The 16718-nt window shown below is 48.6% G+C and overlaps 1 protein-coding gene and 2 long non-coding RNA genes across 3 annotated transcripts in view; 2 read left to right on the top strand and 1 right to left on the bottom strand.

The window, feature by feature from the left end:
• The window catches only part of ONECUT2 (one cut homeobox 2), a 70377-nt gene extending 67209 nt beyond the window's left edge, over positions 1–3168 (bottom strand). Inside the window, exon 1 of the mRNA XM_083575748.1 lies at positions 1452–3168. Coding sequence (XP_083431874.1) covers positions 1452–2682 — 1231 coding nt within the window. The 5' untranslated portion in view covers positions 2683–3168. The remainder of the gene's footprint in view (positions 1–1451) is intronic.
• Positions 3169–7410: 4242 nt separating this feature from the next.
• Positions 7411–9283, top strand: LOC310744524. Its single transcript, XR_014539603.1, has 2 exons — positions 7411–7535; positions 8317–9283. It is a non-coding gene; the product is annotated as an uncharacterized lncRNA (long non-coding RNA).
• Positions 9284–13623: 4340 nt separating this feature from the next.
• LOC310744312 lies at positions 13624–15104 on the top strand. The gene is made up of 2 exons (XR_014539518.1): positions 13624–13758; positions 14244–15104. It is a non-coding gene; the product is annotated as an uncharacterized lncRNA (long non-coding RNA).
• The last annotated feature ends 1614 nt before the right edge of the window (positions 15105–16718 follow it).

The following is a 16718-nucleotide window of genomic DNA, read 5'->3' as shown; positions in this document are numbered from 1 at the left end:
CCCACCTTTATCCAGGTGATTCATTTGTCAACAATCCGTACTGTAATATTTTTTCATTACGCACAAATGGACGAAATTCCTTGCCATCTTTAGAACAATAGAAGGGGTAGAAGGCTTCCCTTAGCTGCCACTAGAGGGCGCCCGCAAACAACTCGGCACACATCAAAAGAACAATATACCAAAAAAATGTGATTGTTCTCTCTCCTCCCCCCTCCCCCCACGCTCAAATATATCCAATCTGTTCTGCAGAAAATAGCGCCCTTTCCCCTGCTTCCCTCCCTCCCTCCCTCCCAAAAGAGTCCCCAAGCTTTCTGATGCGTTCATCTGGTAGCTTTCAATCTCAGCGCCTCATTTTTCGCAGAGCGAACCCGGGTTTTAATTCCCCATTTCCACTCACGATGACTTTTAAATGATACACACACATATCTGAAGGGAACGGTGTGGGGGGGGGGGTAGACGAGGATGGAAGATTTCCACCTCGACACAACCACACACGCTTTTATTTATCTTGCAGACACCTTAGCAGACTCCAAAAATAAAGGCTTTGGTTTTGTGCTCCATTTCGAATGTAATAAATAGACGAAAGAATTCACAAACAGCACTCAGAGATTGGAACTGAGAAAGGCACTGTCCTTTCCCAAAGCTGGGATAGTCAACGTGGCGCTCGCCAGATGCTTTTTGCACTCCCCTTAGCCCCAGACAGCATGGCCAGCGGGTCAGCAATGAAGTCCAGCATCACCTGAGGAAGGGGCACTAGGTTGGCGACCCCTGTTTCACAGCATACACAAAGCTGTAGCTGTCTTCTCCCGCGCCCGCTCCCCGCGCATCCTAAAAGCTGCTCAGGGGAGAAGAGCTGCTCCCTTTTCTCCATCTTCTAGGGAACTTTCCTGAGAGAGAAGGGGCACAACACAACAACAACAACAACAACAACACAACCCTCTCCAAAGAAGATGTCTAATTTTGGAGCATTCCTGCCCGGAAGATGGAAACCTCGGGGATTGTTTATAGGTGTCGCCATCCAGAAGTAACCACAGAGACCCAAACCGAGACCACCGAATAAATAATAATAATAACAATAATAATAATAATAATACGGCGGCAAGGGCGCGGAGGGAAGTGGGGAGAAGAGCAAAGGGCCTGGGCATTGTCTCCCGAGCATCCTCTCCCGAAAACCAAGGCGGCTGGTTCTTAGGACAACCCATCAGCAAAGTTCAAAAGCGTGTGCAGCACTCAGGCCCTACACACACACACACACACACACACACACACACACACACACACACACACACACACGTAGGCGAAGTAACCTCTCTCCCTAGCCTCCAACCTGTTTTGACCCGAGGACCAACAGACTTGGCCGCTGACTCCCTGGGAGAGCGAATATTCTGGTGACCCCCCGTGACACAAGGAAAGACCCGGGGAGAGCGAGAGGGACGGGTGGGAAGGCTTACCAGCAAGTCTTAAGGCTGACATCCTCTGGAACTCGGGTTCCTGCAGCCATTTCCACATTCTCCTGAAGGTCTCCCTGCCCGATTTCAGTTTACTCCAAGGTTTAGGGTTCCTTAGAAGGTCTGAAAGGGTCCCCTGAGAACGGCACAGCACCCTCTGGGCGAAAATGGCCTGGGGGATGCTGTAGCGCTTCAGCTCGGCCGTGATTCTCTGCGCCACTTCTTTGGTGTTGATCTCTTCCAGCTGCCCGGAGTTGTTGACCTGGGTTCCCGAGGAAGAAGACGGGGGTCTCTCCCTGCCGGAGGCCAAGACCGGCCCGTGAGACTGAGGGTGGCCTCCGGGGTGGCTGGGGTGGTGCATCCCGTTGAGGTGAGACATCATAGGCGCCGGAGGGGTGCCCAGGCCCCGCGACAGGTGCTGCTCCCCGCGGGCCAGCATGGCAGTGTGCGCGTCGAAGTTAGGGCTCAGCATCTTCTCGTGGCCCGCGGGGCCGTAGCTCTGCAGGCCCTGCTGGGTGTTGTGGATGGAGCCCAGCCCGTTGCCCAGAGGGCTGCCGCCCAAGGGGGACAAGCTCTGGCCCATGCCGGGCATCTCCTTGTAAGGGCTGTAGAGGTTGTTCATGGCCGGGAGGCCCCTCTCGTCGCGCATGAGGGTGAAGCTGCCGCTCACGTTGCCCGACAGGCGCTGGTGGTGGTGGTGGTGCGCGTGCGGGTGGTGGTGCGGGTGGTGGTGGTGGTGGTGCGGGTGGTGGTGCGCGTGCGGGTGGTGGAACTTATCCGACACGGTGGAGATGGGGGGCAAGGGCTGCAGCGGCGTCAGCGTGGTGTAGGTGCTGGTCATGCTCATGCCCGGAGGAGACGAGTCGCACGGCATGCTCATGGCGTGGTGCAACGGGATGGACAGCTCCGCGCGGTAGTCCCCCGCGCCGTCCAGCAACGAGGCCATGCTGGTCACCATGGCTGAACGCGACGAGGCGGACGCCAAGTCCTGGTGGGAAGGCGGCGGCGGAGGGCCTGGAGGCGGCGGCGGAGGCGGCGGCGGCGGGTGGACCCGGAGCGATCCGGCGCTCCGGCTGCTGGGGTGGTGGTGGGGGCTGGGGCTGCCCATCAGCTCCTGCTCATGGCTCGAGGGCCCGTGCAAGGGGCCCAGCGTCTCCATTGTCATCTCCGGGTTCATGGCGCAGCTGTCCAGCTCTTTGGTTAGGCATCGATAGGAGGTGCACGCAGTCTTCATTCAGTCCATGGAGAGGGGTGGTCGGCACCAGGGGGCTTCGCGGGGCTGGGTGCAGAGGGGGAAGGCAGGCAGGCAGACGGAGCTCTGGGGGTCGCTTGGCTCTGGGGAAGGGGAGGAGGTGGGGGGGATCAAAAGCTCCAGCCGCGGCGCTTCGCCAGAGGAAGATGCTGGATGCTGCTGCTGCTGACGCTCCTGCTGTGTTGGGTTTTCCTTTCTTTTTTTTGGACGGGGGGGTGTCGATATAAGGCCTCTCAGTTGTGTGCGTGTGTGAATTGTGTGGTGAGTGCGTGTGGGGGGCGGGAGGGGAGCCGAGAGAGAGAGAAGGGGGGGTGGGGGAGAGAAAGAGAGAGAGAGAGAAGGGAGGGCAGCCACCAGCCTCTCCGTCAGCCTGGCCAGCGCCGCTGCAGCCGCCTCGCCATGTCCGAGCCCTTTCCTGCTCTTACGTCGTCTGTTTGGGTAGCTGGAGCTGTCCAGAGTTGCGATCGAGGCTCGCCTCCCATCAACCTAGCCCAGCCCCGGGGAAAAGGCGGGCTCTGCGGACGGATGGACGAGGCGATCGCCCACTCAGGACGCCTCGTCGAGCCAGCCGGCTCAAGGTCTGCGGGAGCCCGGCCAATGGCAGAGGCGAGGAGGAGGAGCGACGCGCCGGGAGGCTTCAAGCTTGCCTGAAGATTCCCAGGCACTGGAATCAAACGCCAAGGAGAGAGGCAGAGAGAGAGAATGAAAGAGAGAGAGAATTTAAAGATGCAGCGTCCTCCTGCCTTGGGTATCGAGACGGAGCTGGCCAGCCCTGCTTTTCTCTTTCTCTCTCTCCGCGCCCAGGCGCAAGCAGGGCGCACGGCGCGCACAAAGGGAACGCGGGAGAGGGAGCTTCTGAAGATGGGGGGGAGAGGAGAGCCACGCCCGGGAGCTGCCTCCCTTCTCGGAAATAAAAATAAAATAACGGGGTACCGCCAAGGCAGTAATCAGAGGCGGTTAAGTGGGTACCTAAAAGGGGTGGCGATGCCCGGCAGAAATCTCTTTTCCAGCTCTCCTTTCTGCTAGGCACAGGCACCAGCTAGTCAACGTTAAAGGCTACAACACACACACACACAAAGACACACACATAAATGTCTATGTAGCGCCCCACTGTTAGTGATTGCCCCCACCCGCATTTTCATGGTCGGTCTTTATTTAGGGAGCCCGTCCACCGCCAACCCAGGTACCCTGGGCTGCAACGCCTCTGCGCGCCTGGCTGAAAGCGAGCCTCCCTGGAGTCCTGGGGGGTTTCCTTCGAGTAAGACAGCCAGAGGATCCGGCTCTTCGTCACCAAACACCCAGCCCCCTCCCCAAGCATTGCCTTTCTACACCAGCTCAAAGTCCGTCAAAGGTGATGTTCTGGTGTTTTATTTTTTACTGGGAATATTTGGGCTGGCTTTGCTGGATGGCTGGTTTTTAGAAAAAAATAAAAATCGTCAATAATAATAAATGCATAAAACCGACTGTCTCTTGGGGAGGAAGAGAACAGAGCTTGTGATCCTAGCCGATCGCCTTTGGATCCGGAGAATCTTTCAGCCTTCTTTCTCCCCTCACCCAGCGCCGCCTTCCTGGAGCGCCACAGAACTTAGCCAAACTTGGCTTCATTATGCAGCAGCCACGCTCATTAGGGGCGGGTTGATCTTCGCTGAGGAGCGTGGCGGCCGAGGCTGCAGCTCCCCGCGAGGTAGACGGCAGCGGCGGCGCCTGCCTCGTTGCAACCACAAACAACAACAAGGGGTGTGTGTGTGAATATGCATAATATATGCGCTCTTTATGGAGAGGGGATGGCCCTTTATGGAGATCTCGGCAGTCCCAAGAATGCCTCTAGCTGGGCTGTTTCGCCATCCCAGTCTACTCCTCCTCCTCGCCTCTTTCCAAAAAGAGGCTTCGGTGGAAGTCTGCGCCGAATGAGCCCTGCAATTATGGACTATGAAACTGGCATCTCGATCCTTAAACTGTTAGGGCGCATGGAGCTTAAGCAGACTGACGCAAGGAATAGAGAGGTCTCTGCCCCGAGGGCACGAAGCGTTAAATTTACAAATTTTCCAGGTTGCCTTTTTGCGCGCGCATATGCAAGTGTCGCAATCCTATGCATGCACACCGGCTCCTGAACGCGTCGGAGCTGCGCGCTTACATCGACGTGTATTGCAAGGGCAATCCAGTTGCGAAGCCAACGGCCAAGATTCGGCCGCCGCTAAGCGGCCGCCGCTAAAACGCCCATTGATTTCAATGGGAAAGTTCAGCGCCTGCAATGGGGACCTACAAGGCATTTAATTTAGGCTGGATCGTGGCCAATGCGCTTAGCTGTCCTTGGAAGCAAGAGCCTTGATTTTAGTGGAGCTCAGTTCCACACACACCCTCCTTCGGATGGCAAGCTTATAAAAAGCACGGTTTCCTCGAATGTAAACCTCACTAATGTGAGAAAATCCAAGGAGACGCTTGGCTGTCTTGTGTTAGGGACCCCCAACGTGGCAGAAGCTTTGCAGTAGCTGTGCCTTCAGGAACCTTAATGAGATTTCGTGTGTGTGTGTGTGTGTGTGTGTGTGAGAGAGAGAGAGAGAGAGAGAGAGAGAGAGAGAGAGAGAGAGAGAGAGTCAAAACAAATGCCAAAGGCCTGCTCTTGAACTCCCTCAAGTTTAATTAGCAGATAATAAAGAAAATACAAATTTATGGTGATTATGATTATTACAAACCTGTGCTTTTGGTGGCTATTTTCCAAACAGCTCACAATAACCAGAAACACAGAGACTTCGGAAGATTAACCCCAAGGGATGCAGTTGGCCCGATTCATATCAAGACATGGAACCTTTACCTTAGGGAGAATTTGCTTGGGAGTAAATAAGCTAAGTTCGACAGAGCTTCCTCCTCTGGTCACTTCGCCCAGGGTTGCAAGGAGGAAATTTACTTCGTGCAAGCAAATCCTTTACAGATTTACTTTGGAGTAAGCCCTAATAAGCTCGTGGGTTGCCTTGCTGAGTGCAAATATGTCTAAGATCCCCCTGCACGTTCTACACCGAACTTTTTTTTTTTTTTTTAATTACCTTCCAATATACATTCACTTGCGAGTAAGCCACATTGAACTCAGTTTTTGAGTAAGCATGCCTTCAAACAAGAGAAATAAAAGGCCATTGAAAGGACCGAGACTCAAACATAAGTGAAGACTGCAGTCCTATACTGTATACCTACTGTAAGGCCCATTGGACGCAGTCGGACTTACTTCTGAGTAAACATATAGGATGGCGCTTGCAAGCTGACCCAAGGGAAGTGTTCCTGTAGATCACCCACATCAAGTAAAATTGATGTCTAGGGAACTTACTCCCGAGTAAGGAGTCTATCTTGAAAGGGGCCCATCCCCCAGCCCCAAATCACACACCCCCAAATTCAGAAATTGAGGGCTTCCGCTGAATTGGGTTGGGCCAGTTCCGAACCTGAGAGGATGCAGCCCTAAGCGTGCTTATTCGGAAGTAAACCCTATCCAGCTCGGCTAGCTAGCGTCGTCGCAGTGGGATCCTATGCATGTTTCCTCCCTCACTGGACATGGCGAGGGTTACTCCCTAGCAAGGCTGCTTGCAGTCACATCCCACGCGCATTGATCCACCAGTTAAGACCCCATTCAGCGCCCTGGGATTTTTGCTCCGGTCGCGATGCTTATTTAGGGTTGCAGCTTGGGGGTCCTCCCAGAGCCCTTGCCTGCCCGCCCACTAGTACGCATCCATCCCTCGCATTTTCTGTGCCAGCCTCCTTGCACTAGCCAGCCGCCGAGAGAGAGAGAGAACGAGAGAGCGCGCAGCCCCTTCCAGAAGTAACAGCTTCTCCAAGGGGGGGGGGGGGCGCGCGAGAGAGCAGGTTGAGGCTGCGCAGATGTTGCCTTTGTTTAAAGAGACAGTAATTAAGGGCAGGAGGGACATAAGTTTGAAAAGCGTGACCTATTTTCTTTTGATCAGCTGTCAAAAGAAGAGCGGGGGGTCTCTTAAGACAGTCCCTTCCAACCACTTCCAGCTGTTAGAGAAAACTTGGCTCGGAAAACAATGGTGGGTTGCGGGGGGGGGCGCGGAGAAAGAGAAGCCCCACTTTTTAAAAAAAAAAACTTGAGAAAAGCTTGCAAAATAAATCTTTGGACCAGTGACATGGACTTGTGGGGCTTTTAGGGGGGTGGAATAGTAGCGCCCCTCCCCCTCTCGAGGACGCTTGAGACCCTCATGCTAAAACAAAAAACAGGACTTCGAACGAGACGTGATTACTCAAAAGTTATAATAATAATAATAATAATAATAATAATAATAATAATGATAATAATAATGGCCACTGAACTCAATAGTATTTCATTGGGATTGTCATTTGAATGGGACTTGCCCCTAAGTAAGGTTTGAGTATGGGAAAGGGCGGATTACTCGTACGTAAAGCCCTTAGTATGAATACATATGGCCTGAGCCCAAGCGTGTTTATTCCGAAGTAAACCCTGCGTGGATTGGGACCGTCTCCCACGTAAATTCGCTGGAAATGGAAGCCATAGGCTGCAATCCTATGCACGCTTACTTAGGAGGCGGCTCCACTGAACCCAACGAGGTTAATTCCTGAGTAAACATGCCTAGGATCAAGACTACAAGGACCTGAAATTGATTCAGTATTGGCCTCGGGAGCGGTAAATTCTCAAACCACTCATTTCTGGAGTAGTCCTCTTGAATGTAGGCTAACAACGGTAGTGATAGAAATAATGAAGATGATGATAAGTGGATAATTTGAGGATAGAGGGGTTCAGTCGCTTTCAGAATTGAAGCCCTACGTGGGTGCAAGAGTCCTAGACAGCGGTGGGAAGGAAAGTCCCAGCTTCTCAGGTAAAGCAACAAGGTTAACTCAATAGACGTTGGGGTATCAGTCCTTCCGGATAGCCTTTTTAAAATTTCTGTGGTATTAGATGATCAAATAGGATTAGGCTTGCAAACAAACAAACACATTATATTTTGTGCTAAAATAAATCTCTCTAATATTACCTGTATCTTGATGTGGGTAGTATAACCCCTTCCATAAAATAATAATAATAATAATAATAATAATAATAATAATAATAATAATAATAAGGATTAAATTGAAGGAAGTCACTTTGAGATGCAACCTTTCTGAGTTGGGTTCAGGGACACAGGTGTCCAGTTCCTTACCCAATCATCCTGCTGTATTTTTTAATTGTTGGTGGAGCACCGTCTCTCAGCCCAGTCTACCTCACACGGTTATTATGAGGATAAACAGAGGGTGGAAAGGGGACTTCTCCAAGGAGCGAGGAAAGAATAGAAAAGTCACCATAAACATTTTTAGTTAGGGAATGTGTATTAATTTATGGGCACACATCTACATTTCTTGCAAAAAAAATATTTCTAGATATTTTTTTTTTGTTTGGTTTTGGTATGTCACATCAGAATAAAAAGCCATTAGAATTATTTCAGCTCTCTCCCCATTAAAATCTTAATCCTGACAACAACATAAATCCTCTAAAAAGGGGGTGGGGGAACACTTTTGAAACGTGCTCAGTTTGGGGCTTGAGAGGGAGAATCTCCTGTTTGGTAGAAATAGAGAAATCCATCCACGTGTCAGTTTTAAACTAAGAAGGAGGTGTTTTTACAGCTGACTCCAGAGGAGCCAATCGCAATTCCTGGGCGCGAATCCGCTTTGCTCCTGAAAGAAAGCCTCTCTGACTCGCCTCAGAACAGGGGGATCCACCGCACATCGAAACGATTAGCTAGGATTAGCAGCACTCCGCGCTTCTAAACCCGTTTCCCGGAAAGTTAAGCCCAACTGATCTCCAGCCCGCTTACTCGAAAAGGTGCTTCCATTCACACGTGACGCTGCGCTAAATCGGACGAAGCCCCAGCAGATCGCTCCACCTGCTCTTTTGTGCTACTCAGGCCGCAACGCCAATTTACCCGGGAGTAAGCTCCACTGCATTCAATAGGACTTACTTCTAAGTAGGCATGACTTAGACTGCGCTGCCAGCTTCCAATCTCTCAAAATCAGGATCCATCCGTTTGTAAGGCTTGAGGGGGAAGAGAACCCCTATTTGGAGCAAAGCGTAAACATGCGGCACCCAGGAACCCCCAAGGCTGGTTTTTTTGAAGATCTCTGCGGCCTTTTTCATCTACATTTTCCTGTAGGGAAAAAGGGGAGCAGTGAGTGCCCCTATTCTCTTAACCTGGGGGGTGGGCATGGCGGGTTGAGGTTCTCTAGGGTGGGAGAAGATCAACCTGGAAAAATAAACCTGTTTTCTGGCTGCTGAGCTCCCTGGTCACGTGGGCCAGAGTTTAAAGGTGAGGTGTTGCATGTTCCCACCTCCGGATCAATACTCTGCTTTCTGTATGGAATCAGGCAGACAAGCGGCTCTTTGTGTGCTGAATATGCCTTTGACTCGGCTCTGGATTTCCACGCTGAGCGTTTCGAAGGCGAAATGAAAACAGTCTCCAACACCCCTTTTGTAGGGAAAGAGGCACACGACACAGGATTATTTCAGATTAGGATCGTTTCCTATCCAGGGCATTAAATGACTGACAAACACACATAAAACGCCTTGCTCGCAGGAGTCCTGGGAACCTCAGCTGTAAGCGTCACCATATATATATGCCTTTATTATCAGCAATAATCATATTCGTTTTAAAAAAGGAAACATGGTCTTGGATCAGCATAAGTGTTTTGCTTTTTACCGTGCTATTTTAATTTCTTTCTCCCCCCCCCACCAAAAGCAGTAAATAAGAGTGACTCAGGAATTGCTCCCCCTAATTAATATTTGAGAAAAATTGCACGCACCCCAATGATAGGAGACGTGGGTTTGCAGACAGCTGTTTTTACGCATCCAATAGCAAGCGTGGGGAAGGATATCAAATACTGTTTTGATATCAAATATTCTCAGCGTCTTTCTATAATTGTAAGAGGGATCCTGCATGCTTGTGCCAGAATTTAACCTTTCTCCTCTTCAGTCCTTTATATTAAAAGGTGTATGTGTGTTCTCCAAATATACTTAACCTCTCTCTCTCTCTCTCTCTCTCTCTCTCTCTTAAAAAATCTATGTCATCATGACACCAGCGTGCAATATTCGAGGAGCAATCGTGGGCAGATTGAAGTCAAATTTGAGCACTCAAGTCCCATTCATTCCAGTGAGGGAGATTTAACCACCAATTCATCATCCCCCCCTCCCCAATGAAAACAATGAAATGTTTAAACACACACACAATTTAATGCTATTCGATGAATGTGTTGACATACATTGTATATGTTTTTATCTGATAGGCATTCAGGCATCTAGTAGTATTTTTGCTCGCGTCCTGAGCGAGGTTTGTGGAAAGATCACAGGCTGAACCCCACCCCCCGCTTTCTCTCTCTCACACACGTGTGCACGTGTGCAGCACGAATGGCTGTGTCCTCGTGTGCAAAGCCTTCATTCCTGTTGGGAACAACCTAATTGTACACGGTGTGCTTGAGGATTCTCTGTGAAGGTCCATCGGTGCCCTCTGATTTTTTTTAACCCCTTGGTCTCCTTTGAAACAAACTAAATCCTCGGGTACACGTGTTTAAACACGCCGCCCAATAGATACACGCATGCAATAGATATTTTAAGCGAGTTTGTATTTGCTGCAGAGGGGGAGAGAGTGAAATCTCAACATTTAATCCGGGGGCAGGGGCAGTATTTTTTTCTAGGAGGTGAAGAAGCAAAGAATAACGTGCCACTGATATTTTTTGTTGGTTGAAATGTCTTTATATTTATTTTTAAAACCCTTCCACAGGTCTGTGGGATACTAGGGAGGCAGGCGTTGGGTGGACCTGAAGTCTCTCTCTCTTTTTTAGTTTGGAAGGTTTTTCTTCTGCCCCCCTCCCCTCCTTCTCTTCCTTTTCTTTCTCCTCTTCCAAAACCATCTGGCACGTGAGTGCGGGGGTATTGATCAAATCCGTGTGTGCTGGTGACCCCATGCTAATCTATAGCGTTGCTGGCCATCAGTTTTGCTTAGGAAGCGCATCTGCCTGCCCTGTTCCGTTCCCAAACAGTCCTATGATCCTTCCTTCAGGTTCCCCTTTGCCCCAACTCCAACCTCCATTCAGGGGTAAGTCATGCGCTCTCTCTCTCTCCTTTTCTTCACATTTTGTTTTGGGGAGGTGGGAGCTGGCGGGGCGACAAAGGACCGAAATGCCGTAGACCAGGCTTTCCTGCATTTGGCGAGCTTCTCCGATTTGCCTTCGTGGAACATGAATAATAATAATAATAATACTGGCGAATTAATAGCAGGAAGGAGTTTTGCAGGAAGGCCTAGGGAGATGCCGCCCAGATACTGGCGCTGCGTTTAACATCTGGAAGAGGAGGTGGACTCGCTTTCTCTGTGGTTGTATTTAAAGCAGAGGCACCTCAGGGAAATGTCCGGACGGTGAACGCGAAGGGGAGAAGGGTTTTTTGGCTGGTGAAATGAGCTCGCCCCTTTAGAAAGGCTCAAAAGAGGCGCTGAGATCTTGGGTGCCAATTCAAAGTGAATGAATTTTAAAATCCTATTACTTCCGCCCACCACCCCAGGGGTCAACGTTAGGAGATGATCTAGGTAAGGAAGTGAGGAAGATCCTCGCTTCTTCTGGCAAGAGGGAGAAGTTTTGCAATGTGTCCGAAGTGGAGTTTGAGAGTTTCATAGCTTTCTTGGTTGGAGAAAGGCGGGGAGATGGGGGCAGAAAGAGTTGGGTGCAAATTGCAAGATTTATGCAGCTGTAAATGCCAGAGGAACAAAAAGGAGAAAGGAAAGGAAGAAAGCGATTGGACAAGGGAGGGATCCTGCTCCTATTGAAGGCGAATGCAGTTGGGGTTGAAGGGAGAGATTCAGGATTGATAGTCCGAAGCGGCTTTTTGGGTGGAGCTTTTTTTCTTGGTGCAAAATGAGGTGGTCTGCAAATCTGGCCTCAAGGTATGATCAAGCCAATGGTGGCCTTGAAACTGGTGAGTCTTAAGACTGGCCACCTGTCGGGATTTGGGGCACGGTGCCCTCCTCTCTCCATCTTCCCCCCTCTCTCTCTCCACGCCAAAAAGCTTGGGTTGGGTGGGGGGAGGAATAAATGGATGTGGGAAAGAAGAGGGCGTGCAAAGAACCGAGATGGGCGCAAGAGGAAAGGGAGGACAGAGCCACCTCCCCCAAAAGCTTCGAAGTTCCTTGACTCACAGGCTGGCAAGTCAAGTCAGTTAGCCAGGAAAGATCGCACATTTCGGGGGATGCAACTCAGCCAAGAGTCCTGTGACACCTGCAAGGCTAACACATTAATGTGGTGTCACCACCAGCTTTTCCTGTAAGGGAGCTGACGCTCCAGTCCAGGAAAACGTCCGTACAGTTGACCAATGTATAATAATAATAATAATAATAATAATAATAATAATAATAATAATAATAATATAATTGCCACAGACTAACATAGCTACCACTGTTGAATTTACCACGTTTTTCACTTCGAGGTTTAAAGGGCTTATTTTTTCGTATGTGTGTGAGGGTCTCCTTTCTCTCCGTCCAACACCCCCTTATTTCCCACCTCCCAGTTTTTAATCAGTAACTTCGAAAGGAGTTCTCTCTCTCTGTCTCTCCTTGTTTGGCGGGACAATCTTATCTCTGGCAACCCTGTGGCCATCTTTTGTTTTGTTAAAGCTGCCCTCTTTTCAATTCACCCTCTCCACCCCTTTCAACCCCTCCAACCAACCCCACCAACCCGGCCCCCCCCCCCTCCAGGAATCTGTTTCTTGCTGCTGGGAATCGCTAGATGGAAACGTCACCTTCTTTTAAGGTCAGAGAAAGTTAATCCTGTTTCTATTCTAACCCACTGAGGAGGACATCAGGGAGAGTTTCAAATTCGACAGAAAAGAAATAAAGAAGGGGAAAAGAAAGAGGGGAGAGCGCGCAGCCTCCCAAATCCTTGCATCAAGATAGCTCAATTATACTATTTTGGGTTTTGAGCGTGGAAGGAGAAAAAGAAAAGAAAAGGCCACAGGTTTCTTTGAAAGCAGAGGAAAGCTCTAGGGCTGGATCCAGACTTAATCGCACATAAAGTAAGTTAGGCATGGCTTACTTAAGTCCCATTAAAACCCACGAGTCTAACTCGAAGTATGACCTTAAGTCTGGCGTCAACCCCGAAGACCTTTGGAAAGGGAAAAATGCGATTTACAGTACTGGTGGCTAATACGATTGCCCCTTTTGGGCGCAAGAGCACTGGGGGGTGGGCAGCGGACTCCCTTTATGAACAGAGGAAAACTTCCCAATTGAAAGCCTCAAAGGGGGAAATGGGAGGGGGTGTATGGTGAAAGAGAGGCGACATTTTGCCCCTGTCCCTCCCATTAAACTGAAGACACCCCAGGAGTTCAGCAGGCTGCCGTTTCCATCGTCCTCTTGATTCGATTCCGGTGCTGTTTGTATTTCCAAGAGGACTCCATCCGGCTGAACGCCAAAGAATTTGGTTTAACTGGGATGCTGACCCCACCGTGTGAGGCTTGTGTACGCGAGGTGTGTGTACCCCTGTGCTGACCTGCATGTGTGCATTCATACACCAGACTCCCCAGGAGCACACGCAAGTTGGTGGTAGCAATACAATACAATACAATACGTTTTAGTTATTTAAATTCAAAGGCCACTTTAACCCAGCTACAGAACCTTCCCATTCTTACATCTTACGCAGTACCTTTCTTAAACTTACCCAATTTTATCTTATGCATGCTTTATTTGTGAGACTGTACAACTAGACTTTATATGTGTAAGTCCTTTTATATATTCTTATACATACCTCTGTCTACATTTTATTTCTATATACTTTCTGCATATGGATTGTTTAATTATACTTTATTTATCTACGTGGCTTATTTTATAATCTTTCTTTCTTTCTCTCTTTCTTTCTTTCTTTCTTTCTTTCTTTCTTTCTTTCTTTTTTAGTAAAAATAAATAAATAAAAAATCCAATGAGACTGAAAGCTTTTAACGTCCTGTATGGAGAGATCCCGAATTTTCCTTTCCCTTTCAAACCCGCAGTCCTCTCCTGATTGCAACTCAGGGACACCCTACCCTCAAATAAGAAAGTATGTATAAAATTGAGTCTTCTTCTCTCATCCCCCCTAACAAGCGACTCACCCTTCGTTTAACACGGGAGGAGGGGGCGGGCGGGGCCGGCGGGGGGGTCCCGAAGCAAAGCGGCGCGAGGTCTCTTTGTTCCGCTCAAGTTGGGCGTGAAATCTTTTTGTTGCGCTTTCAAAAGGAAGGCAAAAGTTGCTGTTGATTGTCAAAGGGACAAATTTAACTCTCCGAAAGCGGAAGCTGGCTTCGGAGGAGAAACTCGGGCCGCGATTTTTTAATTTATCGCCACTTTGGGGTGGACTCGCTCGCTCGTCCAGGACATTTCACGTTTACTTGTGAGAAATCCAAAAGAGAAATCCAGCTGACGTCTCTCTTTCTGAAGTTTAAGGGAAGGAGAGGGAGAGGGAGAGGAGGAGGAGGAGGACATACGAATTTTAAACCCGAGAAGTTTGAGCTATAAATAATTTCCTTTCTTTCTTTTTTACTTTAGGGGAAAGTTTCCCACTTGTTGGAAACGATAAATCTACAGGCAGCGACTGTTCTGAGCTATAGGAAAGCCTGCTTCGATCTGAGGTCTTTGGAAACTTTAAGAATAGCATGAAAAATGTACTAAGTTTCAGCTCTTTTCGGTGGAAGGTGCCCGAAAAACTATATTTTTGGAAATATCTTTCGAAGCCGGTATGGGAACAAAGGAAATTTGTATATATATTTTTTTAACTCCCGGGTGTTTGCTTGAAGAGTTTTCCTGACATCCAACCAATTTCTTCACGGCTTCGCGCTCCACGCAAACACCTGCCCAAGATCCCGAAAGCACTTCCCTCAACTCCTCGGTAGTAACTTTTGTTGAAAGCAGTAAACTTCCAATTAATCGAGCAAATCAAAGTCTTGTAAACCGGCTCGTGAGCTTTCCTGCAGCTCGATCCGGAAAGCACTCGAGCGGAATTCAGTTCAAATCGGCTCAGAGATCCATCTAAATCCAACGCACAATGAAAACCTACTCGGCAATTCCGGCTGGATTTGGACCTCGGCGTGGTCGGCGATATGGAAAAGAGAGGGAAACTTTTTATTTTTGATGCGGTGACTTAGCAGAGTCAAATTCTTCGTTTTCCATTAGCTGACTTTAAATATATATATATAACTGCGTAAGATCCTACAGCTCAGAGTAGGAGAAATACAGGCTATACCTATACTGAAAGAGGTTTGTAAAAGATCGGTTTGTAGTGGATTTCATGAGGTATATATTTAAATCTGCCAGCCTGAGTTGAGGAGGGTATAATATGAATAATAAGAAATATAATTCATGCATGCTTTGTGTTTATACATAGATTAAAATGTGTATATCTATCTCTCATTTCTTTGACATTTATTAATTGCACAAAAGACTAGCCATATAAATATATGTCCCAACTTTTCCTGGAAATTTCTGGTTTTAAGAGAGAGATCTAGCTGTCTACTAAGAGTGTCAGAAATGTTAGAAAAGAAGTGTCATGGAGATGGGAAACTGAAAGGAAAAATGGAGGGGGGGGTGTCAAAAAAGAATGAATCCATCCAGAATTGTGATTTTTGTGGGCGCCCTTCCATCCGTTCGGAAGATGCTATTTTTGGAGGCAAATGTATAGTTTAAAACTCTTCAGGAATACCCGGAATCGGCCAGGCAGAAGGAGAGCTCCCGTGCCAAGTAAGGGACCCCCCCTCAAACAGTACACAATTGGCATTTCCCAAGGAAAGTTTTTCATCTCGGCTGCAAGCAATGGGCGAAGGAGACCAGAGGGCAAATTTGGGACCCCAGTTCCCACCTCTTTCTCTCTTCCCGCGGAGCCCCCGCCCCCTGAAGCAGCCACGGAAAAGGAGACCCTCCCTGCGGAAGATTCTTCATCCTTGGCTGGTTTGGGATTCTCTGACAAGCGGCTTTGGGAGAAACTCAGAAAGGAGGCGAAACCAGGAAACCAGTCCAGGAAAGCGAATGCTACAATAAATCTGTTTATTTAAGGTTCTTAGCTGTTTTAGCTTTTCAACTGAAGGAGGAAGAATCTAGCAGGCAGTTTAGGTCAGTGCAATAAACACACTCTGGCAAACATCTGAAAACACTTTCATATCCCTCCCTGTTCCCATAATTGAAGATGCAGAGTCCTCCTCTGCCTACTTTTCCTGGAGTAAGCCAAGCTGAACTCAGTAGAATTTACTTCTGAGCAAACAGCATGAGGCCTCCTTTCTGCACTCAGGTAGGGTTCAGAGTCCCGTTGCACTGAGCCTTGCCTGCTTCAGAGTATAAACAGGTGGTGTGTTGCAGTGCTGAAATCCTTTTGCTGCTGGAGTCATCAGCAAAACTCCCCCTTGGTTTCAATGGAGCAGAATGACTGCCTAAATGTTTCTAGATAGTTTGAACTTTTATCTTTGTCTTTTTTTCTGCTCTGGTAGATAATATCACCAAACACTTCAGTTGGATAGGTACATATAAATATGCTGAGTTACAGAGAGATAACCTAAAACTTTCTGGACTGCAGGTTTATATTTGGTCTTCCCAAGGCTGCAGATAGCAATGGCTTTGCGGCAACTTGCTCTCCATGGAACCACACTGTCCGTAATACGTTCCAAAGAGAAGTGGAATTGTCCACTGGAATGAAATATCCCAACCAAACCAAGATCCAGTTGTGGACTAGACGCAGCTGTTGTTGTTGAGATACAGCATGGCCCTCAATTAAAACCTATGTTACTTCCAAACAATCAGTTTATCTAGAGCACAATGGCCAGGAAGATCTTAGGTTAAATATTGCCCATGCCAACTTTACAATTTTTTATTTTTATTTATTGCCCATGCCAGGAATTTAAAGAGGAGGGCTCTGGACAAGTCACTGTCCCTCAGTCCTCATTTGCAATACAGGGAACGCTCAACTTACGCTGGGGTTATTTTCCAGGGTTAGTGCGTAAAGCCATTAACACACAGTGTCAAAAAGCATTGGGGTCT

Source organism: Podarcis filfolensis (assembly GCF_964270895.1).
Source record: "Podarcis filfolensis genome assembly, chromosome: 11".
In the NCBI taxonomy this organism is placed as follows: Eukaryota; Metazoa; Chordata; class Lepidosauria; order Squamata; family Lacertidae; genus Podarcis; species Podarcis filfolensis.
The sequence above is the reverse complement of the archived record's forward strand: the minus strand, read 5'-3'. Positions and strand labels throughout refer to the sequence as shown.